At 34.3% G+C, this 27,677-nt stretch overlaps 2 protein-coding genes across 2 annotated transcripts; one reads left to right on the top strand and one right to left on the bottom strand.

Annotated features, from left to right (window-relative positions):
* Positions 1-8,971: 8,971 nt before the first annotated feature.
* On the top strand, positions 8,972-12,725 carry LOC127854687 (uncharacterized). The gene is made up of 6 exons (XM_052389746.1): positions 8,972-9,151; positions 9,861-9,932; positions 10,256-10,364; positions 11,363-11,546; positions 12,150-12,336; positions 12,693-12,725. Exons 1-6 carry the CDS (start codon positions 8,972-8,974, stop codon positions 12,723-12,725), a joined length of 765 nt encoding a protein of 254 aa, XP_052245706.1.
* Positions 12,726-16,363: 3,638 nt separating this feature from the next.
* LOC127855384 (uncharacterized) lies at positions 16,364-26,411 on the bottom strand. The gene is made up of 9 exons (XM_052390896.1): positions 25,959-26,411; positions 24,130-24,222; positions 23,848-23,878; positions 20,770-20,924; positions 20,062-20,477; positions 19,649-19,818; positions 19,374-19,490; positions 19,004-19,213; positions 16,364-18,554 (listed from the first exon to the last, which is right to left on the bottom strand). Exons 3-9 carry the CDS (start codon positions 23,848-23,850, stop codon positions 17,688-17,690), a joined length of 1,938 nt encoding a protein of 645 aa, XP_052246856.1. The 5' UTR covers positions 23,851-23,878; positions 24,130-24,222; positions 25,959-26,411; the 3' UTR covers positions 16,364-17,687.
* Positions 26,412-27,677: the final 1,266 nt, after the last annotated feature.

Here is a 27,677-nt window from a genome sequence, read left to right as displayed (position 1 = left end):
ATTATTGACATATCATAATTATATTGCTGAATATCTTCATTTAACATATTTCTGGTCTAAAGAAAATTCCAAGTCACCTAGTTCACGGATAGAGTATATTATATAACGATTATTTTACTGGCTGCGAACTCCGGTGATGAACTGTATATAAACTCTGACTTTCACACACTGGCCGCGAATTGACCCGAAACCTCGCGGGTTGAAATGCAATGCATTAAAGTGAGGCCTCGCTTCCACTGCTCTTTATACTTTTACATGTTAACATGTTTACATGAATATGGAAGTAAGTACTAAATATGAGAACATAGCCTTTAGTTTAAACGCTTTTGCGCTGGTAATACTCTGAAAATAAAAGGTGCACGCACAAACTGTATTTATGTCGAGAATTGATTGTAAAACTGTTCTATCTATTGAGCCTTTTCATTAGGGATAAAATTGTTTCATGCAGTAAAACAGTGTTACAAAGACGCGGATATGTTTCCAATGTTCTGATGTTATACTCAAATCAGCCAATGGAATAAATGAAGTGTATTCATTCGTACCTAGCCGCGGGAAATTTTATTTGAATATTATTGGACACTTACAAAGGTCAGGTCAGGTGAAAAGCTGGCTTAATACAGCTTCGCCGAAAAAACATGCAATGTTCCCACACTGTGACACGAAAAGCAAATAAGAAGGTAAATGAGGCCGATGGTATTTATTTCTCTGGTATCGACAGCAATCGAGATATTTACATTGCACACGCGTCTATAGTGAATTCATCATTACATTGCACACGGGTCTATAGTGAATTCATCATTACATTGCACACGCGTCTATAGTGAATTCATCATTACATTGCACACGCGTCTATAGTGAATTCACCATAACTTAAATCGTTGCATCACAAGCTTGCGAGCATAAATGAAAATGTTCTCACACCACGAGTCTTTGAAGCTTTTTATGCGTTTACATGTAAAATGCATTGAAAAACAAAGGCTATACGACAACAACAGTATGGTGTGTGTTTCTACAGTCAAAGTAGCAATTCGTACAGACACGTGTATTACATATGTAATACATCCCACGTTTCAAGTGTTGCGATACTCTTGGCAACTGCACAAGAGAGATAACAACAGGCATCGAACAATCAAGAAATATCTTCAATATATGTCGGCGTATTTCCTGATCTGAAAGAAAGTAGAATTTTTACATGTATAAATTTCTTATGATTTTTTTTATCTAGGATAAGTTTAAAACTGGACAACATGAGGTCAAAAACCTGGTCACCAGGTGAAATAATTGACACAAACTTGTACTCTTATTATTTGTGCGGGAGTGAATACAGATGCTTGTTCACCTACACGAAGCACACAACGAGAAACAGTCACCAGATTTGCGAAAATTACTTGTGTACATCTCTTAGAAGGTTGTCTGGATTTAATTGTATTTACTACTTTGCTATTCAGTTCATTGCAATTGATACGTTTATTTATTATAGAACCGAAACGGTTATTTATTGTATGTCTAACTGTTTTTGTGTGGACTTTTATGGATATTTATTTGTTATTTCTTAACAGTAAATTACATTGGTCTCAGAGAATAGAACGCTTGTTTTAAAGTGTGTTAACTTCCGCAGATCAGTAATTTTGCAATTCTAATGACGCGACTTTCGCCGTAATGAACGTCATGATATAAAACACAATATCAATATACAAATGTACTAGTATATCACATTCTCATATTAAGTGTAATTGCAACCGTCAAATGACGTTATGTTAATAGTGACGTAATTGTCTTTGCGCGATTTCACAAAATAAACGTTTGATAAGTTATTTGTGCATGGAATTATTGATGCTATCTTGTTGCGGACTAAAATTAAAAAGTTAAAAGTGTGGCGCATTAAAAAAACCTGACGAAAAAGAAAGCTATGAAAGCGCGCACTGATACTTGATGTTCGTCAGAGGTCATCATTTGACGTCGTTCGCGCGTGCGTAACAATAACGACAACGTCATGTTATAAGTGACGTCATTGTCTTTGCGCGTTTTCCAAAACTGAACCTGTGATGAATATAAATGTAATCATGAATATAGTTATTGTATCTTGCTTCGGACTAAATTTTGAACGATAAGAAGTGTTTTTTAGTATAAAATCCTTACTTATAAGAAAGCTAATTAAAATCGCGCACGGCTACTTTACATTCTTCATATGACGTCATTTAACGTCGTTCGCGCATGCGTGTGGCACACTAGTTATAACGTTGACGACAGCGTCATTTCAAAAGCGAACTCGCTAGCGATAGCAAACAAAATCTTAAAATGCACCGTGAACTGTTCACATAAAATGTATACTGACAAAAACGCAATCACTACAGATCTCTTGCTACTAAGCGAAGACGTTCGAGTGTTTCGAGGCCACTTGCTAGAGGCTATTGAGAACACAAAACAAGATTCTCTTCAGTTGGAAAACTTTGAGATTCTGTATAAAGGATTGCATCGGCGAATGGTAGCTGTTGTTCAGAGACAAATCACTGCATTCACGCGAGCTAGACGCCTTGTGAATAGATATTGCAACACATATGATTTATCGATTACAAACCATATCGATGGCTGCTCGGCCTTTGGGTTATACAATGTAGTTTTATCATTAAAGAGTCAACTTCAAAACGAGTCAAGACAACATCCTAGCGTTGATGGTGAACTTTTGAGACAATGGTTTATGAATATAATAGTCTTAATTGAATTGTTACATGGCACACTAGAGATTGCTGAAATTGCGTGCAAAATTAAAAAGGCGTTGGTTAACGAAGGAACTGAAAGTAAAAGCCAGTTGGAAAAACTGTTCATTGTAAATGAGGAAGCAAACATCGTTTTAGACCGATGCAATGATAACACTCGAGAGCTCATGAACAAGAAACTGAATACCAAAAAGGCTGCAACAGAAACAAGATACACAGATGCTGAAACTAGAAAGAGAAGGTTCAAACAATGGATGAATCTGTTACACACACCTATTTGCGATCAATCAGGGGGAGGTAGTGCCATAAACGAGCCGACGGAAAAGCGCATGTCCTCTCCTTTGTCATCGAAACAACCAGTTATTGGTAGCGAAAAATATGAAATGTGCTATAGCACCTCATCTTCAAATGAAGACGATGAAAATGATTTGGAAAAAGACGAATGTCTGTCATCAGATTTGGACGAGAAACCCAAGTTTGTATATGAAAAGCAAATACGCGGACCTTTTTTGGGGGAAGCATTAGATAATATGAAAGAGAAAGCATATCCGAATGTTGAGGCATGGCTCCAACTGCAGGAAAGTATTCAAAAATCGCTTCGTGAACGGAACGAATTAACAGATAAGTTGTTAAAGCGCATTGAAGAACATTGTAACCAATCACCATTGACACAATATTCAACGGCAATACATGTTATATCTGAAAGAAAAAGGATGCTGAAAAAAATGCCGGGGATGCGTGTAAGGACACATTTGAAGACTTGGTTTCTTACTTTGGATCGTAAAATGATAAGCAAAGAAAAACAATTACTTCTTAACGATGATGAGATTTATATTGCATTTGAAAAAATAATAATCCAAACGGCTAAACAGGTTTGGTTACTGAAACAGAAGATAGAACAGAGTATGGGAAACGAGGACAAGGATCGAAAGTTTTGTCTTAAATCAAAAAACGTGGATTTAAACAGAATCACGAAACGAAATGCCAAGACTTTGATAAAGTTTCATCTCATGTTCCTCTCTATTGAACGGGGATTAAGAGCCAAAGTAACAAATGTCAAAGATCAAATTGAAAGCAATCTAATGCGAAGTACAATACTGTACAAACAGATTGAAAGACTGTGTCCAAACTTTTTTGAGAATTCCAAGTACACAGATCTACAGTATTTAAAAGAGTGCTATTCGAACAAGAAGGGGGAAATATTTAATGCGTTTGATAAATATGTAGAAAGCGTGTTATCAAGTATGTATGAAGCGATTTCTGAGAAATATCAAAAAGATATCGAAGCTTTAAAACAAATGGAACTGCTTAATAGAAAGTGTATGACGGACATTTCTCGAATACGCTTGACGTTCTTGTCCACCATTTATGAAATTTTGATACGTATGTCACAAAAAGTGGAGGAAATTCAGGATTGGGTGGACAATTACATTTTAGATTACATCGACACACCTTTTTTGTCGGAGAACCAGAACACTAATAGATCTAAAATAAATACAAAGCTGAACGTGCATGAGGGCAAAAAATATGCCTTTAATGCATTGAGGGAGTTGAGGGACAGTTACAGAAAGGCTGTCTTTAAAGAATTTGAGAATATGGAAAAGTCAGTCAGAAGCCAGCTGTTGACCCACTTTGAGCGCTTTTTTGACAAGGACAATACAAATATTGCTCGCATGTTGTTGAAGCTTCTGACTTGGTTTCGTATGCGATATTCAACAAAGGTTGGATCCAATCGAGTCGTTTTTCTGCAAATGATCGAAGCCATTCAAGGCCTGGCGTTACATCCGGAGAGCCGAGCGGCGTTTACCGAAACAACAAGCCATCCAGACAACGTTTTTAAGTGGATGAGAATGAATTTCCCTCAGTTGGACACGCGGCATATCAGACGAAAACAACAAACGTGTTCTTACGAGAATGATATTGTCGTGGAAGACTTGGAAGACGGTTATTGCTCCACCTCTAACAACTGCACAACTGAGCTGCACAATACAACGGCGATTGATTTCAGTTTTATATATAATTCTCTATCGGAGAATTGTTTAAAACCAAAATCGGAGCAATACGACGCCTGGATTCAGTATTATATCAAGAATACATTACGTAAGCCAAACGAAAGTATCATGCTGTCGAATGACAGTCGTAGTTGTACTACGCCACCTGACGAAATAGCCAGTGCTGAAACGGTGAATGCGGAAGATATTGACGATACAGAAGTTTCAGAAACAGCGAAATCACACGAAACAATTAGGTCGGACAATGAAACAAAAACAGAGAATAAAAATACACGAAAACAAAAGGAGAAACAAAATGAGAATAAGAAAAAGGCGAAAAAAACGTACATAAAAACGGACATGATATCTAACAAGAAAACGGACAAGAAAACGGACAAGACAATAGACAAGACTAACACCAAGACGTTGAAAAAAACGACAGAGTGTAATCAAAAGGAGAAGAAGAGCTTTGGTAAAAAGCTAAAACATCAGCTTCGGAAAATCTTGCCTTTCCGAAAAGCTGTATCACACAACGGGAGTGAGAGTAAAGTGTCTGATCGGGCAAATAATGTGTTAGAAAAAGATAATGAAGCATTATTGCAAAACAACAACCTTGTTCAGACAGAAATTAAGGCTCCAAGTAAGACTGAAGTAATCGTCCACCAAGAAACAGACGTAAATGAATTAAAACAACCAGAGAAAAAACTGAAGTGGTGGAAAAAAGTGTTCCGCAAAACCAAATCAAGAGCATCGAAACCAACAAGAGACTACGACTGGACAAAGGACCCGGGTTGGCAAAACGTTCAGCCGGGTACAAGTTCCGGTTTTGTAGCCGCCGAACCCCCAAGGCCTGAGGAACTCGCATTGAACGGGCGCGTGTGGTCGGACTCGGACAGCGACGATGAGGATCACACATCAGACGCTGAGCGCAAGGGAAATTACGTCGACTCACTCCTGGCTCAACTTGACAATAATCATCGATTAGGGGCCGTCGGTTTAGAAAACAGAGCCATCACCGAGGCGATCTACGCGGCCTTGGCTGACATCCGGGACAATGATGACGATGGTTTTTAATCAGGCACTGCCGTTGAAGACGACGTTGAGGCTTCTCTACTAGCTCTCCTTGATGAGTGATCAGACAATACTTATCGTTTATATGTTATTTGTTTTTAACCTATTTACTTTTATGCATTTATTGTGAAATGAAATTGTTAAAATATTATTTACTTCTTTCGTTTTCTCGTTTAAAACCAAATACAACTTTGATCATATGTGTAGATTGTTCGCAAGGGAGCTAATGAGCAAGTGAATGAGAGAGATAAAGTGATATCTATGATATATACTTTTTATTTCTACTTTTCAGTGATTTAAGAATCATACATTAACATGAAAATATACATTATTATCTATATATATATATATATATATTAACATAGATTTAGGTACTATGTACATTAAAAATAATTTACATCTGAATATTATGTATACATTATTTTTAAACACAATTAGTAATTTTAGCGTTTTGCACATATAAATGGAAAAAAGTACATATACTCCTTGTTGTCTCAACATCGAGGGTGTTGGCCGCTGATAGAAGTAACGTCACTTTATCATGAGATTTAGTATCGGGGAGAATTTCACACGCTCGTAGTATTGTTTCTCTTCTTTATATTCTCTCAGTCTTTGAAAGAGGTATGGTCAAACGTGTTTCGAATTCCTTAAAATAACAACACTCGAAATTCGAGAGTTCAACTAACTAGACATGGAATGATCAACTCAAACATCTTCAGATGCATGTAAATCCAAAGTCAGATTCTCAGATTCTCTGCAGTAAATGTGTCAACCACAGTCTAGAGTATATGAGTCACGTTCTGAGAAAACTAATTAGGGGCGACACTTTCTGCCTTAATTGGATTTTTGCTAAGAAGAGACTTCATCTAAACGAAAAATGTCAAAAAAGCGGAAAGTGTCGTCCCTGATTCGCCTGTGCGGACTGCATGCATTATGCCCAGTTTTCTCAGAACACGATTAATATGGTCAAAGTGTTTACACGAGACAAGCTCACCCTCGCCTGTCCTTGAATATCACACCGGACTACGATTGGCATATAAATATGAGCCTTGCTATGTGTGTTTTAACCCATGTATGCCTAGTGGACTCTCCCATCCCTCTAAATTGGATCAATTTATTTCCAAAATTAGGGATGTCTAGTATATTTATTTCTATATTAAGAATATTTCTTACAGAAATTCCTTTAAGCAAACAGCGCAGACCCAGATGAGACGCCGCATCGTGCGGCGTCTCATCTGGGTCTACGCTGTTTGCAAAGGCCTTTTTTCTAGACGCTAGGCATAAATGGGTTAAATGGGTTAAATAGAAATAATAGTTTTATTGTACAAAATTGAAATTTGATTTTAAAAGGTTATTGTCACACTTTATCCAAGATAAGATTATCACAATTAACCAATTCACTCATGGTCTGACCATGGCTGATAAAGGCTCTTTTAGGACATTTATTATCTTACGCACTTGTGCCACAATATACGCATTTCAGTTATTAATTGGAGATCTAATGGCATTTTTAGATAAGGTTAAGGGTGGTAATCTAACTTTTATAATGTAAAAATGATAGTTTTGTAACGTAAAATGTCTCTTATAATTCCTAAATTGAATGACCAATATTATGATTATGCTTTTAATTTACATTGAACATTGTGAAAATTGTATTGTATTGGAAGAGACTTTAATAAAGAATAAATATATGTGAATATGGGGTTTAATGCATGTGCGTAAAGTGTCGTCCGGGATTAGCCTGTGCAGTCCGCACAGGCTAATCAGAGACGACACTTTCCGCTTGTATAATATTTTTCGTTTCACGAAAGTCTCCTCTTCAATCAAGTATTTGCGGAAAGTGTCTTCCCTGATTAGCGTGTGCGGACTTCACATGGTAAACTGGGACGACACTTTACGCACATGCACTAAACCCCTTTTTCACAGAGCACGGCCCATATCTTTTATTATATTGAAAAAAAGAACTTAAAATGCTAAGTGTAGAATAATTTTTTAATTGGCATACCGTGTTTATACTATTTAATAATAAAACGAGTGTGTATGTGTGTGTATTTCGAACTGAATGACGTCTTTCCGGGCCAGAGACCGCATTATGTGAACACACAGCACTCCTACCCAATTTGCTTACTAGAAGCACGAACGTTGTGACGAATTTTGAATTATAGCTGCATTTTGAGTGCATTGTTACTACAGTAAGTTGGCAATAACTGTTATGATACAGAGTGGATTTTAGCCCCATATAAACACTAACTCAGACACCACTGATAACTTCTTCAGTTTAAACCTGTATTATTATTTTCATGTGTATGCGTGTCAAAATCCATAAACTGTTTGCCGATTTTACATTTCACAAACGGATATCAGACATTCATCGCTTTAACCCATTTATGCCTAGTGGACTCTCATATCATTCTAAATTGGATCATTTTATTTCCAAAATTAGGGATGTCTATTATGTTTTATATTCCATTACATTTTATGACAAACATACATTATTTTTCATCTAACCATTTAGAATAAATACAAACACATTTGTTTAGGTGTCATGACAAGCAGGGTATTTTATTTCTTGAAACAAACGCACGGAGTGGGTGTTTGTATCTGACAGGACTTTCTACACATAAATGCAAGAAACAAATCTTCTGACGATCGTACGTGTTCAATGAGCAACAGATATCGACCCCAATGGCACCGCTCAGTTGAAGAGTCTCGAAACTTCAGTAAACGTTGCGACATCCTTCTCACATATTTAAGAACTGAAACGATACTAAATCCATTCTGTAGAACACGTCGTTATACGTATCATTAAACATGCTCATGCATTACATGTGAATAATTGAATATTATTTATACCCATCAGACGTCAAGCCTAAACTCAAAATCATACAATTGCATAATTAAACTACACAATTCAAAATCACAAGCCTAACCAAGGACGCCACGGCCCTAACAACCGCCCGTCCGCCGCCGATGCCCAAAGCGCACCGAGGCCGCCCCCTATGCCCATCCACAACGCCTATTTGCGAAAAGTACATAAAGTGAAGCATTAGTTTAGATAAAAGCCGATTGGGATTCCTCGGACAATTCCGCCATATCGGCGATCGTCTCTCGGGTGTATTTGGTGGAAGGATATGTCTAACGCCTCTAGGCGGAAGATATTACATCGAAAATATAGTTCTCACAACAACAACAATGGCGTCGTTTGAACATTGCGTGAAAGTGTCATTGACGAAATTGAAAGCTAACATTGAGCTTAAGCAGCAACAGCTAGATGTTCTTCAAGCTGTGTTCGATGGAAAAGACACAATAGCAGTCCTACCAACTTGTTTTGGTAAAAGTTTGCTGTTCCAGATGCTCCCATATTTGATGGCAGTACGTCTACAAAAATTTCATTTTGCAATCACGATCGATTTCATTAACCCATTTATACCTAGTTGACTCTCTCATCCTTCTAAATTGGATCAATTTATTTCCAAAATAAGGGATGTCAAGTATATTTATTTCTATATTGAGAATATTTGATTATTTCATAAAGAAATTCTTTTTAAGCAAACAGCGCAGACCCAGATGAGACACCACATTTATGCGGCGTCTCATCTGGGTCTACGCTGTTTGCAATGTCCTTTTTTCAGGATGTTAGGCATAAATGGGTTAATGATTTAGTCGAAATTATTAGATATTGTGTATTATTATCAACCTCTTATTAATAGGAATTTTAACTAATATGGCAGTAACAAAAACAAACTTTAGTTTGGTGCCTACTGTTATCACAACTTATGCCCATTATAATATGTATAATTATGTGTTGGGGGTCGTGACTAGTAAAACATGTACCTGTGCTATAATCTGTATTGAATTTACAATTAAATTTAATAATTATCATCCCGCTAATGGAAAAACCAACTGAGACATTGAGACAGTGTAGCAATTTACAAAACAGTTTTAACTGATTTTTGATGCGGACTCCTAAAACCATACTTAGGATAATTTAGTTATAAATATTCAAAACAAAATGAACTAATAAGTGTCTGAACTTTTTCTGTTGGCAATGTTGTGAACTTTTTATTCTTTCTTTTCTCAGGAGAAGTTCGGAAAGTCAAAGCCTATGATAGTTATTGTCATTGCACCAATCAATGCAATAATGGAAGAACAGGTAATGAAATACTTCTAAAATAAGCAAGCTATTTAGCATGTTACCTGTTCTATGATCTGCAACTTAAACCTGTGTTATTGGTTGCATATACAAAAAGCAGTATGTTTAGGGGCAAAATATTGTGCATTTTATGGTTTATGAAGATCGAATTGCAGTCAGTGATTCATGATAACATTTACTTTAATGTTTAGTTCTTAGTCTTTTATCATTTATATTTGTTCAAACTTGTTATAAGTTTAAAAATAAACTATCAATAAAAGTTAGAGGTTAAACTTTGTTCAACATTAGAATGTATTTTTATGTAACAACATTTGTATTGTAAGGTGCGGGAGTTGCGTGCCAAAGGGATCATGGCATGTTCCTTATCATACAGTGGTTCTGGAGCGACAACTTTTGATGCTGAAGAAGACATGGAAGACACGGATTGCGATGGTAAACCACATATAAAAAAATCTCAAATGGTGTCGGTGTTATTCTATATGCAACATGTTAAGAACATTTGAAGAAATCTAGCCTATGTATTTGGGAATAGAAACAAAATGAGCCTATTTATTTTGACTAGTCTGTTTTTATTATTGATGGGTTTAAAAAAAAAAATGTCAGGCAATTGTGATAGCTTTGTCCTTTAGATGAACATAGACAGAATATTTGTTGATCATCCATGTATGTGTATGTAAACAGAATTTACTCTTACAGCTATATTTTTTGAGAGTTAAGCCCATTTTTTACTTTGATTTTCTTTAAAATAAGCTATGGTATATGAGTGCTTGTAATGTTTGGATGCTTTTGTAAAAGCAAAGAAAGCTAAATAAAAAAAAAAGATATATACTGTAGTTTTTATCAATAACAATTACAAATCCAATAAAATTGTTAATACTTATTTGTTGTGAGCAGGATTGGAAGGAAAACAATTTGTGTTTTTAAAGAATTTATGTTATTGCAGCGTTTTTTGTCCTATTGTGAAAAGTACCCGTACCAGTCCAATTGGGAAAAATTAAAGTCGTGAAAACCTCAAAATTGGGAAAAATCTAGTCGTGAAAACTTTGAAATTGGGAAAAATCGCCATATGAAATCTTCAATTTAGGAAATCAGTGTATTTGAATTTTTGCTAACAAATACCTTAAAATTGAGAATAACTGATGTCTAGTTGTTAATATTATATTTACTAAGGTTCTAGCCATAGAGCTGCATAAGTAAATTAATTAAAGTTCATTAAAAAAATAAAATAAATTAACCTTCATTTGGGAAATATGTCATTTTTTCCCAGATTGGGAAAGTGCCATTTTCCGGTACTTTACAAAGAAGGAAAAAAATAGCTGTACTGCATCGCAATATAGTATGGGTATTATTAACATGCACTCATGCTGACTGGATATTGTAAAAAATTTATATAGTACATGTCCTTTAAGAAATGTATTATCCTGTTTCAGACAAGGTGATTCTTCCTAAAGAAGTCACAATGAAGGAACTGATGGATGGAAAATACCACATCATCTATACACACCCAGAGTGTTTGTTCCAAAGCAAAGCCATTGCCAAGATGATCAGATCAAAGAATTACCAAGAGCACCTTTGCGGCATTGTTATTGATGAGGTCCACATGATATTGGAATGGCAAGTTTGTTTTAAACCTCATAATATCAATATATGACTAAAATCATATTAGCTCTCTTTTTAGCTCAACAAAATGGAGCTAATTTCGTGACCCTCTCTTTGTCAGGGGCATCCATGTCGCTTAATCTTTTGGTCCAAATTTGGTATGCATCTTAACTATCACAAGGGGAACATATTTCACAAGGGCATGTTACCCTAAAATTCATGTTGACAAAGCTATGACACTAATTTAGCTTAGCAGGTCATTCATTTCCCTACATTTTCCTAGTTATTTCTTTCCATAGTTTGACAAATTTATTATTTATCCTTAAATTATTTTAACAATTAATCTTTATTTTCCTATAGTGGTCTAAAATCCTGTACAATTTCCACAATTGTGGTAAAATATGTGTCAGAATCTGATAATTGCTGTCAAAGTGTTTATATAAATGTTCATGATTTGTGAAGAAATATATTAAACTTATGAAGTCATGATATTGATGTATTTGTTTCAAACTGCAGGCATTTAAAACAACAAGGCCATCTAAGTGCTTGGTAAATCATGCATTCATAAGCAGAAGGTACAGCATTGTAAATTACATAAATAAATATATCTCGTTGCAGGGGACCAGAATTTAGACCTAAATTTGAAAGGTTGGGAGAATTGACCTGCCTACACCCACAGATTGCCCATGTGGCCCTAACAGCAACAGCTAAACCAGAAAGTGTTAATACCCTAGCACAGTCGCTAATGTATAAAAATGTTACTGTTGTTGCTGTTAATCCAGACCGGCCAAACATCTTCATTGATGTAAGGAATAGACCTCCAAATATTAGGAAAGTGGAGAAATATAATTCCTTTATTGAACCTTTAGCTCATGAACTGGACAATAAAATGGAAAAATTCCCATTAACAATAGCTTATATTGAAAATCTTGAGGCGCTGGGCTATTGTTATCAAGTATTGAACAGTACATTAAAGGAAAAACAGTATAATGGTAAAGAGCACATACCCGAAAATCGATTGTTTGCGCAATTTCATACTGATTACACAGCAGACATGAAAAAGCATATTATTACAGACCTGTGTAAAAGAACTCCAACCACACGCCTCATTTTGGCAACAGTGGCCTTGGGAATGGGGTTAAATGCTCCTTCTGTTGAGAGAGTTATGCATATGAGGCCTCCAGTTTGTCTTGAAAACTATCTGCAAGAAATAGGAAGGGCAGGCCGTACCGGACAACAGTCCTCAGCTGTGCTATTTTTTAATAATAGTGATATTGCATCTAATAGAAAAGGAATGACCAAAGAAATGGTTGATTTTTGTCAAAACACTGAAACATGTCTTCGACTTCAGTTGGTGAAATATTTTGGGTTTGACAATGTTTTGTATAGTGGAACAAAAGAAAACTGTTGTAAGAATTGTAGAGAAAAATTCAAAGCAAATTGATAGTACTTTTTTTTTTAATCGTCACCATTATAGATTGCAAACCTGAATACAATGCACTGACAGGCATCTTCATTAGCACTTTATTCTACATTTACAGAAATTTCAATCGAAGCAAAATCCTGCGTTTTGATGCAAGCAAATTGCAATTTCTCATTTTTGACTCCAGCAAAACAATAGCCTTGCATCATTTTGAGACATTTGTTTTTCATAATCCAACTTTTTAAAAGTCAAGAAATGAGATGTATGCTACAAAAAATGCTTTTCACCATGATACATATAAATAAGATTTTACAAAATAGTAAACACTCGTAAAGGAACAAATTTCAAGATACTTGAGTATATTGACCCCAATCATTTTCATTTTGACCCCTGAAATTTTGAAGCCTTGGGTCATGTTGAGTGCTGGTTTTTTTTAAATCTGTGAAATCCCTGAATTATGGAGGCTTTTACCATATTCTTATATGGATGTAATTTAAAAATTTCGGTAGAGGTTCACTAGAAAATGTTTCATGTCAAATATCTATACTCAAGGTCTTTCACGGTTTTGAAGAAGACATGTTTGAAGTGTTTACCATATACATATATATTGAAAATGCATTGGCCACCCCCAGGGCTGGACTAATTTATAATTCGGGGCTTTTATTTCAACAATCTTCATAGTGGTCTACTTGACAAAGTTTCAAGCCAAAAATTTATGCTCTTGACCTTGTGGTTTCAGAGATATCTTTTTTTCTTTAAACATATACGGAAATTTTTACCCCTGAGCGGAGCTAAATTTGACCCCAGTGGCATAACATTTGAACAAACATGGTGGAGGTCTGCTAGACGATGTTTGATGGCAAAATATAATTAAGTGGTTTTGGAGATTCTTTTAGTTTTTACTTTAAACAAGTAAGTTTAATACATCATTCCTTAGGGCGTGGCTTATTTTGACCACTGTGCATAATTTGAACAACCTTGGTAGAGTTCCACTAGAAATGTGCTCTTTACCATTATACTCTTGCCAAATATCTATGCTCTAGACCTTGTGGTTTGAAAAAGCTTCATACATGTACCAGGAATGTTCCTGTCTAGTTTTACCAAATTGGCCTAAACGGTTTACGAGATAATGTGGGTAAAATAATTATTGTTATAACTTGAGATTTGAAGCTTTTAAACCATACTCTTCAACTACATCTGACTAAAGAAAAAAGGCCTGTAAAACAAAAACTTTTTTGTCAGTCTTCCTTGTACATGTCTGTGGAAACAATCCACTTATGGTATTGTTTTGAATTGGATATGTTTGGTGAAAAAAGTTCACTTCCAGTGCAAGCTGTTGTGATATATCTGTGTCCTTTTTATCAATGATTTGCCTTTTTTCTACAAATCTCAGAAACACAGGTTAAGTTGATGCTTGCTGCAATGCTCCTTGCATGACAATAGACAAATGAATGCTTCATGTTAATAGTTGCATACTTTTTGTACTTTGTCATTCGAACAAAAAATATTAATTATAATTTTCTGCCATCTTTGGTAATTTGTGCCAATCATATATCTTTTTAGCTCACCTGATTGGTCAGATGAGCTTTTGTGACCGGTCTTCGTCTGTCTTGCATCTGTCCGTCGTCCACATTTGGTTTGTGAACACTATAGGTCACATTTCATGTCGGATCTTCATGAAACTTGGTTAGAAGATTTGTCTTAATGATATCTCGATCAAGTTCGAAACTGGGTCATGCTAGGTCAAAAACTAGGTCACTAGGTCAAAAAAAAGAAAACCCTTGTAAACACTGTTGAAGTCACATTTCATGACCAATCTTCATGTTACTTTGTCAAAATGTTTGCCATAATGATATGTTGGTCGAGTTCAAAAGTGGTTCCGGTATGTTGAAAAACATGGCCGCCAGTGGGGCAGTATTCCTTGTTTGGCTATAGAGAAACCTTGTTAACACTCTATAAGTCACAATTTTCGCCCAATCATCATGAAAGTTGGTCAAAACATTGGTTTTATTGATATCTCGGACGAGTTCGAAAATGGTCCAGATCGGTGAACAAACAAGGCCGCCATTGGGCGGGGCATTTATCTCTATATGTATATAGTGAAACATGTGAACACTCTAGAAAGAGTCACATTTTTGGCCCAATTTTCATGAAATTTGGTCAAAAAATTTCTTTCCTTGATATGAGGGTTGAGTTCGAAAATGGTTCCGGTCAGTTGAATAACATGGCTGCAGGGTGGGGGGGGGGGGCAGTTTTCTTATATTTATATAGGAAAACAAGCTTGTGAACACTCTCGAAATCCCTTTTTTTGCCCAATCATCATGAAACTTGGTACAAAAATTGGTTTTATATATATCACATAATTAATGCCATAATTATTGCCCTTAGATTGTCCAAATTTTCATTATATTATACAAAATCCTTGTTAACACTCTAGAGGTCACAATTTTGTTTCAGATTTTATAAATCTTGGTCATATTTATTTTTGTAAGCAAAGTTTGATGTTTGGTAAGTTGGGGGGGGGGGGTCAACTCAAAATATAGGTCACCAGGTCAAATCTTACAAAAACATTCCATATGCCTGAGTTTTGGTTCAATAATAATGAAACTTGACCAGGATGTTTGTCTGGACAATATCTAGGTCAAGTTTGAGGTTTGGTAAAGATTGAATGAACCGGCTCCTCTCAGGTGAGCGAACTGGGGCCATCTTGGCCCTCTTGTTAAGAGAAGACAGGAAACAAGATACAAGGATATTCAAATTGTTTTATTGAGCATAAAATATAAACCATTGAAACCAAAAAAATACGGACATAGGTATATATTCATGTATTCACTTGTGTAACTGTAAAAGTGTTATCATTCATAATTTGCATGAGTTGTCAAGACCTAAAATACATTATTTATATTAGTAACATTTTAACTAAATAAGTATATTTGTTCCAATGAGATATAAAAACTGTTAAAATCCATCATTATAATGTATATAATTACAAATTGTTATGTATATATAACTATTACACCTCAGAGATAATGGTCCTTCTATATCTACATGTATATAACCGGTTTCAGTCTGTAAAATGCCATAATGAAACTTGAGAGTATATGGACCACTCAATTTGCATTAAATTAACCAAAAATATAGATATAGAAGGACTAATATCTCTGAGGAGTAAAATAATAAAATATTTATTTCTGTTATTGTTAAACATTAGTTGTCATAACTTACAAAATATTCAAATGTAAATAAATGTTTAGAAAGCCAATAAGTTGTTTCTTGAAGTGAAAACAACATTATTCAAATCTAAAAGAACAAGTATTTCTATTCTAAAATTATATTAATTACAACATTGCAGATGTACTGCAGGGCTACAAACTTCGGGATTTAATTTGTATATTTAGGTTCTATTCCATAAACAATCGTACAACACTGTACAGTGGTGCAGGGAAACCTCTTCAGTGTAATATAAGACATATTAAACTCCACTTTGGTCCCAATTGCATTATAGTGACCAGCCAGGCAGTCACAAACTGTATATGGACTGAAGCCATATGACCCTCAGTGGGGTTTACTATTTCTTAATTTACTAATTACAATTCGTTTTCTTTTCAATTGACATGTGTACTAGCTTCTGTCTATGTAGAAAATGATCCTAACAGAAAACAAAATGGAACTAGAGCTTTGTCACAGACATGACAAATACCACCACATGCCGCATTGACACAGAATATTTTGCACGTTGTCTTCACAAAATAAGAAAAACTTATTTACATGTTTGGTGATTTTAAGCACATCACCATTTATTTTACGTTCTAACAGCAACAGTAATAAGCAGTATATACAAAGATTATAGCGTGATTGACCCAAAGGTTGATATATGGACTGACATACTGACAAAATTTCACTCCTATATACCCCCCTAAACTTTGACTGTGGGAGTATAATGAAGAAGAAAACGCGCTATATGTGAACGTATCCTTAAACAGAGATGTGTTTGTCAGAAACACAATGCCCCCTTATGGGCCGCTTTTTTTAAATTTACCTTTGACCTTGAAGGATGACCTTCACCTTTCACCACTCAAAATGTGCAGCTTCATGAGATACACATGCATGCCAAATATCAAGTTGCTATGTTCAATATTTCAAAAGTGACAGACTGGCCAAAAACAATATGCCCCCGATCATTCAATCCGGGGGGCATAATAATGTTCTAAAAGTGTTGTCTTGGGATGATATTCATTCATAATTGTCTGTAAAAGTAATCATACTTAACACAATGTTAGAAAATATTGAAAAAATGTTATTTCAACAAATATTTTCTTGAAGTACACAACAGTCTTACATATTATTTTGAAGTTGTTCTGCTTCAAAAGTTGAATAAGCCAAATTCCAGTCAAACACACTTAAACGTTAAATTGCCAAGATTCAAAATATTTAATTCATCTGACCATGTATTTTTTTCCCTCAAAAATTAAATCTTTAACACAGGAAGCTAATTTTTATGTACTGTACAATACAAAAGTATCAAATATTGCAAAATAAACATGATTGTGCAAAATAATTTGAAAAGTGAATGGATTTTCAAAATCAAGTGATTCATGACTGAAGATGAATCTCTTCAATGTTTGCTAACTGATGAATGCCTGAAGATGAATCTCTTTAATGTTTACAATCAGTGGAATGGGAATAACAAATGTCCTGCGCACCCTTTAAGAGAGACAATTATAATCACACATCTACTCATCATTATCATTCTCAACAGTTGGAACATCCATTAACAGTCTCTGTATTTTAGACATGACAGTTGTTTTGAACACTTTGCGATCAAATGCAAAGGGAGACTTTGAAAGCGAGTCGGGCAACATACTTGGTTTATCCTGATCCCATAATCGTAAACCCACGAGTTTATTGGTCAGAACTTCAATGTCAATCTCTTTGCTTTTCAATTTGTGAGTGGTTTTCACTGTTTTTGATCCAGTCATTTCATCAAAATTTTCTGCAATTTCTAGCATGACTGGGCCGGCTTTAGTGATACCTACAATAGATTTTTCTGTTTTGTTTGCACCTAAAGAACGGATGAGGTTTTTCAGGTATTTTACTTCATTTTCTTTCTGCATATCTGCAGCTTTGTTTTTTCCTTTTCTTCCTTTTGGATTCACAAAAGTTGCTGCACGAACTTTCAGGGACATGTATGGTGATAGAGTGTGCTCCGTTTTCAAAATATAGTCAATGCATTCAACCATGTACTTGGACAAAACAGAATGACTGTAGAAGAATGGTACCATATGTTTAAGTGTAATGTTTACACGTCTCATATCCCCTTCTCTTATGGCATCTTTCATTTGTATGACAGAAAAATACCACTGAAGAAAATTTACTGCATATGTTTTCAATGTGTTGTCTCCGTCTTCATGTGACGACTTCAGATTGAGGGCAACACCACCAACTTGCACTGTTACACCTTTCCTGATGTCAGTTGTTGACACAGCTACTGTGTACCTGGCATTGTTTATGATTAAGGGTATTTTTAACATTGCACTATGTTCAACAGCAACTTCAAACTTCTGGTTCTGGACTGTGATGGTGACTCTTTCATCCGGTTCCTTGAAGAAAATTAGCAGATAAATGACACTCAATTTAAGGAAAAGAAAACATGTTCTAAGGGTGGCTTGATATGAATGGATGAAACTATAAAAAAAGAAGATCAAGTCTTATGCAAAAATAAAACTCAGTGCAAACCAATACCTCTATACATGTAAACAGTAAAAAAAACAATGAAATATAATTTATGTTTGAAGTGCTATTAACATAAACAGGCATTATTAAAAAGACATTATTTTTGTAGCCGTAATACAGTAAAAATGTTACATAAATGTTGTGAATTATGTGCGAAGGAGCCAAACAGTTTGGCAAGCTTCAATTAAATCTTTTTCATATTTGTGTGATATGTGTCAGCTTAAAATACCAAAATAGTCGGCAAAGTCTTGCCTTAAAAATATCAGCAATGGGTGTTTGTTATATGAAAAAAATATGAAGAAAATGCAGTATTTACCTCAACCTCAAACGGAATCAAAAGGTCAGACAAAACCTCGTCCATTATCTTGTTGAAGACCTTGCGTTTTGGTTCGACCGTCCACATATTGATGGACTCTTTGATAGCAGGGTGTTTGGGGAAGTCCTCCAGGGTCTCCATGTTGAACTTTGATAAGATGTATGAATACAGGTAACTGGTACCACATGTGATAATGAAGTCCTCATGAGCCTAAAAAATATTCAAATTGGGTTACTTGTTTGTTCCCAAAATTAAATCTTATAATATATCTTCTTTTTTTTCACAATAGCATGTCCATTTAATCTGTTTCTTAGTGTTATTCGTGGAAACAAATTGTTTCTTAATGTTACTCATGAATTTTTTAAATTACCTTAAAACGGCTTTTTACATTCCCATTCACATTAACCCTTTGAATTGCTATCTTCAGGTTGGCTAGTGTGCCTGGGTCTCTTGCCTTGCCAAAGTCCAAAAATTTCTTACACAGCTTCTGTAATTATGTACATAAAAATAATTAAGTTAAAAGAGCAAACACAAGAGATATTTCAAAAGCGAAATAAACATTTCATTCACATATTTTTTACATTTCTTCTAATAATATTCATAATCCTTAAAAGACACAAAACAAGAATAGTGAACAGGACATACTTCAAGATAATCTTGTAGTGTGTGGAACATCTCAATAATGACTGGATCAAGATGATCAAATCGTTCTGAAGTAGTGTGGGCTCCAGCTCTCGATGACTTTGCTCCCTCAAGTCTTACGCGTGTCAACTGATCTCCACCGACAGGCACCCTTAATGCAGACAGCTCTGCTCCTAGTTTATAATAACACATACCAGTATTCATATATGTATAAATTAATGCAATTTCCTTAATACTATTATAATAGACTGATGTTTAAAACAAATTTCCTTTTAACAACAAAATGCAGTTTTTTAATGAAAAAGAAACAACACTGACTTAAAAAAGTAAAAACTACATGTACAAGGTGTTCATGAATCTTGACAGGTAACATATATATCTATAGCACATAAATTAAATTAAATATAACAAAATACCTCTTCCAGTTTTCGAGTACCATCTGTTGATGTACTGTTCATATTCATCCATTATGTGAATACAGTCTTGATAAGATGATTCGTTGTTTAGACTGACAGGAAGAACAAATATCTTGGATTTTTTAGCCATGTCTTCTTCAAAATCGTGAGGAATATGAAGCGGAACAACACCTTTCATCCATTTGAAACCATTTAATTTCAGAAGATCTCTGGCTATAAGGAGTTTAAGTGAGTCTGTAAAGTATGTGTACTCCTCTTGGCTTGGAACAAAGTCTTTGACTGACAAGTTAATGTTTTCTTTACTTGGAGTCACTTTACTCAGACCTGTCAAGTTCACCCTATCTATTGTGAAGTCTGATGCAAAGAAGTGGTAATCTTTGTCCTTTGATGATAATCTGACATCATTGGTTTGAACTCTGTGGAACAAGAATTTGTGTATTAATTATAAATGTTAATGAACCTATATATAACTAGATACTATACATTACAATGCCTATATTTTTCAGTCAATACGTTTTTGGTTGAATGTTGTCAAATGATATTGACATTGAGATATTATTTTATTTTGTATAAAAACTCAACAATACATTATTATGTTAAATGTAAAGGTAACTGATAATATTTGTAAATGGATAAAAATATATACTCTTTTTTTATACAAAGTATGAGTTATATGATATTAAATTTAAAGAAAGAAATTAAAACTACCGAATATCCAAGTTGTCTCCATTTAATTTTCCATCATTTCCTGCTGACACAGCTTTGAGAATTCTCTCTTCAGCCTCTTCTCCATATAGATTGATGAGGTTTCTCTTTGAGTGCTCTGTCAGTGTAAGATGGACAGTGTTCAGCTTTGTCAGCAACTGAAAATATGCATTCAGATTGTTAAAAAGCAAAACTAATACAGATATATTTTTTAACATTAAAGGGGCATATATATTGACAGCTAATTCTGTATCATATTTGCAGAAAAAAGTATTGATTAAAAAGTATTTACTATACGTTTGCTTAATTTCAAACATATCTGAAAAATTTGTATTTTAAGAATTGTAAAAAGTTGTCCACTGATCACTTGTCGCGGACACAATAAAATCCCAGTAAGCAGTAAAATACTTGTGAATGAAATGTACTTTAGCATACTGCTATATGCATGCTCACTGACAATAATAGACACAATAATAACAAAACATCTGTGTAAAAAATTCACTGTGGGGCATAAGTTCAAGCTCAATTTGGACATTATTGGGAATAATCTTTTGTGAAGTTTTAGATATATTTCTAAAATGAGTTTGTCAATAAAGTATTGTTCCTCGTGATTTTGTATTCCTGTAACTGGGGCATTGTGTTTTTGAATATCTGCTTTTCAGGTAAATAGCTTCGATATGCCTCTGTAATGTTGTTACTGTTTTAACTGTTGATGAAACACATAAAATGTTTCTAATATGATATAGATTATGCATCATCACATTATCATAAACACAAGGGTATGGATAATACAGTATGCAAACAGCTAATATTTATGAATGTACAAGAATAATGTATTAGTGAATTAAGTGAATGAGTCTTAATGAACTATTAATGTTTTAATGTTGTAACATAAGTACAGGGTTTGTAAAGCTATTTAGAGAAATTATGTATATTAACATAAGGAAACATTACAATTTATTTTTATATGCAAATTATAATAATTTCTCTTAAACTACATGTATTCATTAGAATTAAAAACCTTTAATTCTTTGACACTTAAATTTTGCCTGACACTTCTAATTTATTTTTTTAAGTTACAAATAATAGTATCTTTAAAACATAAATATTCAAACCCCCAAGTGAACAACCTGATAAAGTTCATGATATTTCTTCAGGAAAACTAGTCTACAAGAACTTTAACAAGAGGCCCCAGAGGGCCTGTGTCGCTAACCTGAATAAATTAATGCAATATAAAGTTTAAGTCTCACTGGCAGAAAGCCCTAGGACTTTAAGTTTCTTTTGAGAAGGAAATGTTTGAGGATTTTACAGTATAAATATGAGGAAAACATTTTGGCCACCAGGGCGGAGCTAATTTTGACATCACAGTCATAATTTGAACAATCATGGTAGACATCTACCAGATAGTGTTTCATGCCAAATATCTAGGCTCTAAGCCTTGCAGTTTCATGGAAGATCTTGAAATTGTTGATATATACATGCAGGAAAAACATTAACAACCAGGGCGGGCTTATTTTGATCCCAGTTTTGATCCAATCTTTGTGGAGACCTACTACACCATGTTTCATGCCAAACATCAAAGCTCTAGGCCTTGAGGAGTAAGAGAAAAAAAAAAGTTTTGATTTTTAAAATATATTTTTAGCTCTGTTGACCAACTTATGCAGCAGACAGAACAATTTAAAAAACTTTGTGAGAGAGTCATCCCAGGATCATTCCTGTGAGGTTTCAATAAATTCTGGGTAGCAGTTAAGGAGGAGAGGTTGGTAAAAAGATAATGGCACTGACAGACAGATGACAGACAAAACAGTATCCTTAAAGCTCTCCATGAGCATAATTATTATTCCACGTTGAGCTAAAACTGCAACATAATAAAACATAACAAGAGCTGTCAGGAGACAGCGCGCTCGACAATTCGATAGCTTGACAGTATAATGTAAGCTATCATGGGGAAATTGTTTATATTCAATAATGTCAAGATAATATAGTCATATTCTAAGTGGAAGAGGGCCATAATTGAAACATATTGATCGCTTATGTTTTAAATTAGTTGTACTTTATAGACGATTCTGAGTTCAGGTATGTTTTCCACAAGCTATTAAACATTTGTAAAACATAAAACAAAGTAATAAGATTTTATTTCTGAATTCAAGTTTGATAGCAATAGCTTGGGTGGGATGGTCCTTCAAATATGAAATAAATATTTGTGTTTTTTTTACATGTTTCAAAAATAAATTCTTTTTGGTGGAGGGTTGGAGAGGGGGGATGAGTAGGAAAGCTCCACTATATGTACATATATATATATAGTCGAGCTAAAAACAAAGATTTTAAAACAAAAACAACTTCATGCAATAGAAATAGTATAATATACAGAGTTTGCTATATGCATAATTCAATACATGTGAAGAATTTCTTTCCAAAAAGCTGTTCTATATCAAAGGATAAAAACTCCACTTCTTTTTTTAATGAAATGCATGCAGGATGTTCTACTTTTTTATTGAATAACCCTTTGCATGCTGGGAAATTTGTCGTCTGCTAAAATGTAGTCTGCTGAATTTCTAAAATTAGCATTTTCTTCGATTTTTTTTTCAATGAATACTATCAGAATAGCAAACAGTTTGGATCCTGATGAGACGCCATGTTCTGTGGCGTCTCATCTGGATCCAAACTGTTTGCAAAGTCCTTCAAAATTCGGTTCCCGCACTGAAAGAGTTAAATGAGGCATTGTATAATGTTTTTAACATTATAACAAATGGGTGGAATGCAGACACATGCAGTAAACTTTCTACATGTTGCAAGGGTAAAAGTTCTAAGCATTTTTAACTGTTCTTCCTTAGTTTTTTGTTTTTTTCTGAATAGATTTGTTATAGTATGCAAAAAAAGAAATTACATCATCATTATAACTTTTAAAATTTTAATGCAAAATTGCCAACTCTTACCCTTGGTCATATCAACATTCATTAACAATTTTTCAACATTTTAAATTAACATGTACCCTATTATCTGCACTGTATGCAAGAGCAACTGTTGAGAACAATCGTTGTATACCAGAAACTTTGTTGTTTCGGCTGTGTAATATCATACCATATACTGTTGCCAGTGTTGCAATTTTTGAAACAGGGTCTTGAATTTTACTGAAGGCTATTAACAATGACTGAAAAAGTAAAGGGCAAGTCTTACTAAATTCAATGACAGCCCTATTGAACAAATGTTTATCCGTCATAGTTTTTGACCCACTTGGAAACAAAACACTATGTTTATTTGCAACTGAGTTCATTTGATTCTCAATAAGTGTTAAATTTTCAGAAATCTCAGGATTTTTAACAATGTTTTCTGCATCAGTTTGAAAATTCTCATTCTCATTGAGTTCTTCAACAGAATGTTTTGCATAGCCATGCTCATCTCCAAATGAAATTCGTTTTCTGCTTCTTTTGTCACCAGTGCTGAGTGATGATGATTCTGTTTTTAAGTTTCATATTAAAACAAATCATCAAAATGTTAGTTAAATATACATGATATCAACAAGCCAATAACATGGTACATTGTAAAGCATAAAGCATACTGAATGTTCTGTATCTCTGACTATTAGAATACACAAACAGTAAGCAGTAAGTTTATAATATATGTATGTAAGTTAATTTAAATCATTAAAAAAATAAACAGCATCAAATATCCACCGTGTTAATGTGTACTGACAGTACCGGAAATTAAATGGTGTAAAATCTACTGTTTTGATTTGGGTATAAAGATATATATCTTGAAATATGAAATAAATGTAAAGCATGAAAAGTAAATCAGTCAATAATTAGCAGAAACCATGAAGATTTGCCCAAATGTTGGTCATGTACTTAATCAAATACAAAGCTTCTATTAATTAAGACTAATACATAATTTATAATCATACAATGCAGTCTTTAATAGAAATCAAGGACCAACTAATTGTATATAATGAGAATACAATACTACTCCAGCAGCCGGAGTTTCACTTCTTTATATTGTACACTTGATTAGGAATAACTTTTAATGTCTACAGATTATTAATTTATAAAAGTTGGAAGATTATGTGTCTTAGTGGATGAAACTCATTATCAGTTATTTTTCTGCACAGGAACATGTATTTAATGCCTGGCTATCTTAACAACAAAGTTTGTTTGATTTGAAAATGAAACACCTCTGTGATTACTGCAAAGTCTCTAGTAATAAATAGAACACTTTTTTTTATATTTATTTTCCAATAAGTCTTTTATTATAAATAAGGATTGCTCTGATGCTCGTTGAAGGGAATAATGGTATTATCATAGTAATATTCTTGTTTGAACTTGGTTACATATACATATATGCTACACTGTAGCATTCAATTTTCAAGGAATGATATTGGACTTTTTTTTCTTAAAAGATGATTGGCATAGGACAAGTGTCATGGAATAAGGTATGCGCCTATAAATAAAGTTAAGGCCAGATGCTTAACAAATTTTGGTCTGAAAAATAAATTTTAAAGGTGAAAGTAAAAAAAAATAATACATAATAGAGGTTGTAACTTGTGTATTGTCTATTAAGAGTAGATCAAGATAATTATTCAGCTGCATCATTTTATGTTATTTAAATAAATGCTGATATTATTACATGTGTAAGTGCAATCTAATCTACTTTTAGTGACAACATTAATTTATATTTGTATTTTAAAAATGCAACTATTTCAACTTGCGATGCTTTAATGAATAAAACTCTGCAAGTCAGATGCGTCGCCAGACAAAAGATTAAGAGCCAACAATAAAACTGTTTATTAGTTCTTTGTTTCTTTATAATCATTGTTGTTTTTTTGCAGTGTTCATGACAACTTTAAATACCTGTCAGTCATTTGGTCTGACAGAATTTGTCAGTCTGAACAAATCATTGTCAGTAAAACAAAGTTAAAGCAAATAAATTTCTAAAATTGCTAAATACTATATTGCTAAACTGTTATGAATAATTTTTATTGTATAAAACTTTTACTTTGTAGTATGTTTCTATTGATGCATCTGTACATGACTTTTAAAGGATTATTTATGAACAACAGATAAATTTGCTTCAGATTTTCTTGTCAGTCTACAGGGAACATGACTGACAATGCCGAAGAGTCTCCCCTTCAGGTTGCCTTTTCATTATGCATTTTTGAATACAGTGTAATCTATAGTACTCTTATACATTACAATTACCTGTCAATTTTAGTTGTTTCAGCTTCTCCACTGACAACAGTATCTGGTCGGAGACCTTTTGTCTTGGAGAAAGGAGGCCGCGCTTCGTTCGTTTGACATTTTGAATGATTTGCCTCACATTTTCATATAGGAGTTCAGTTTTTGTATTTAAATTTGTAATATAGTCAATACAATCACAGCACAGAAACAGATGATTTAATATGATCTCAATGTCAATACTGGCATCTTTTACTTTTATCAAGTTTGTTAATATATTGTGAGAATTTGCAGATCTACATTTATTATTATTTAAACAATGCAATCTTAATACTGACGAGCTACAAAAGACGCATTTTATTTTATCTTGTTTACATGGTGTTTGAATGGTTGGGGCCGCCATCTTGTTTTCAAAAGTAGTTCCAAATCCAATATGACGGCCGCCTACGTACATCAGAGAGACGGTGTGGTGTAGCCCACTGTCCGATGCGTTCAGATTGGATAAAAGCAGCTGCGATAATTACAAGATTTATTCATTACCATCAATTAAGAGAAGTGCACACGACTTCACGTACACCCCAAACAATAATCGGTGGTAACGAACGATTCAGGTGTAACCGCGAGCGGGATACGCAACCATACTGCTCATTTTTCATTTTTCTTTTAATGGCAGGGGGGCGTATGAGAACCCATGGTTCAAGACCGGTGTCTAGGTGCCTTCATCACCTCCTGAAACCTTTAATTGTAGAGACATCTACAAATAATCAGCTGTTACTATATCGTAAAAGTTAAGTATTCTTTTTAGAAAACCATGTAAATCCCATGGTAAAATGTCCGGAACCAAGGCCCCTTTCTATCTCAAGTCAGTCATCCGTCTGCTCTCATAAAACTTACTGAAACACATAAAACAATATTAACATCAATGCACAAACAGAGCATAAATAAATAAAACGATTTAAATAAAGTCTTCGCTCTACCCTGCTTGCCTGTCGAATGACTTAACCTACAAATCTGTGCACGAGGAAATCTTGATTTCCGCACCATTGGACATATATCACCATCAAAAACCTGCATAACCAGTTTATTCATTCACACAACGATAATAAATACATGTATATTTATTTCTATATTTAGAATATTTCTTACAAAAATTCCTTTAAGCAAACAGCGAAGACCACGATGAGACGCCGCATAATGCGGCGTCTCATCTGGGTCTACGCTGTTTGCCAATGTCTTTTTTTCTAGACACTAGGCATAAATGGGTTAATTTGCAGTAAACAAATTGTGTGCAATTTAATTCGCTGAAGTATGCGTAATGTCAACTGTGAAACATATTTTTTTCTGTTTAATCCATCAGAAAATGCAATGGGTATTTACTTGATTGTCAGATCTTATAAAAAAATCCGTGGAATGCACCTTTATGACAGATGTTCATTGCAATAAACAAGTTTATCGGTCGGTACTGGATTAGGCTCTTAATTGTCATGGGTCAATATCACCACTTTTGGTTAATTTGGAGCCGCATCATTTGACTTAAACCACAAATCATTTGCGTCACATCGAAAAGAAACTTACAAATTGTTCAATAGGTACATATTTGCGTAGATTGTATTTTTTTTTTGTGAAATGACGGGAGCCCGAAAAAGCGAACATCAGTGGTTCCGGTTGTGAATTTTGTGCCAGTCGTTCTCAAATTCTTTGTCAAGCAAAGATGCACGTGTTTCATTTTTCTGCTCCGACATG

This window comes from Dreissena polymorpha, chromosome 13 (assembly GCF_020536995.1).
Source record: "Dreissena polymorpha isolate Duluth1 chromosome 13, UMN_Dpol_1.0, whole genome shotgun sequence".
In the NCBI taxonomy this organism is placed as follows: Eukaryota; Metazoa; Mollusca; class Bivalvia; order Myida; family Dreissenidae; genus Dreissena; species Dreissena polymorpha.
This window is presented reverse-complemented; position numbering and strand designations above follow the sequence as displayed.

What these genes read in the sequence shown, in the direction of transcription:
- LOC127854687 (XM_052389746.1), top strand. Translation starts at nt 8,972, where the DNA reads ATGGCGTCGTTTGAACATTGCGTGAAAGTGTCATTGACGAAATTGAAA. An exon ending in TGCTCCCATATTTGATGGCA is followed by an intron (nt 9,152 to 9,860) that starts GTACGTCTACAA and finishes TTCTTTTCTCAG; the next exon opens with GAGAAGTTCGGAAAGTCAAA. An exon ending in GGAAGACACGGATTGCGATG is followed by an intron (nt 10,365 to 11,362) that starts GTAAACCACATA and finishes ATCCTGTTTCAG; the next exon opens with ACAAGGTGATTCTTCCTAAA.
- LOC127855384 (XM_052390896.1), bottom strand. An exon ending in CACTACAAGATTATCTTGAA is followed by an intron (nt 19,491 to 19,648) that starts GTATGTCCTGTT and finishes ACATAATTACAG; the next exon opens with AAGCTGTGTAAGAAATTTTT. An exon ending in TGATTCCGTTTGAGGTTGAG is followed by an intron (nt 18,555 to 19,003) that starts GTAAATACTGCA and finishes ATTTTCTTCAAG; the next exon opens with GAACCGGATGAAAGAGTCAC.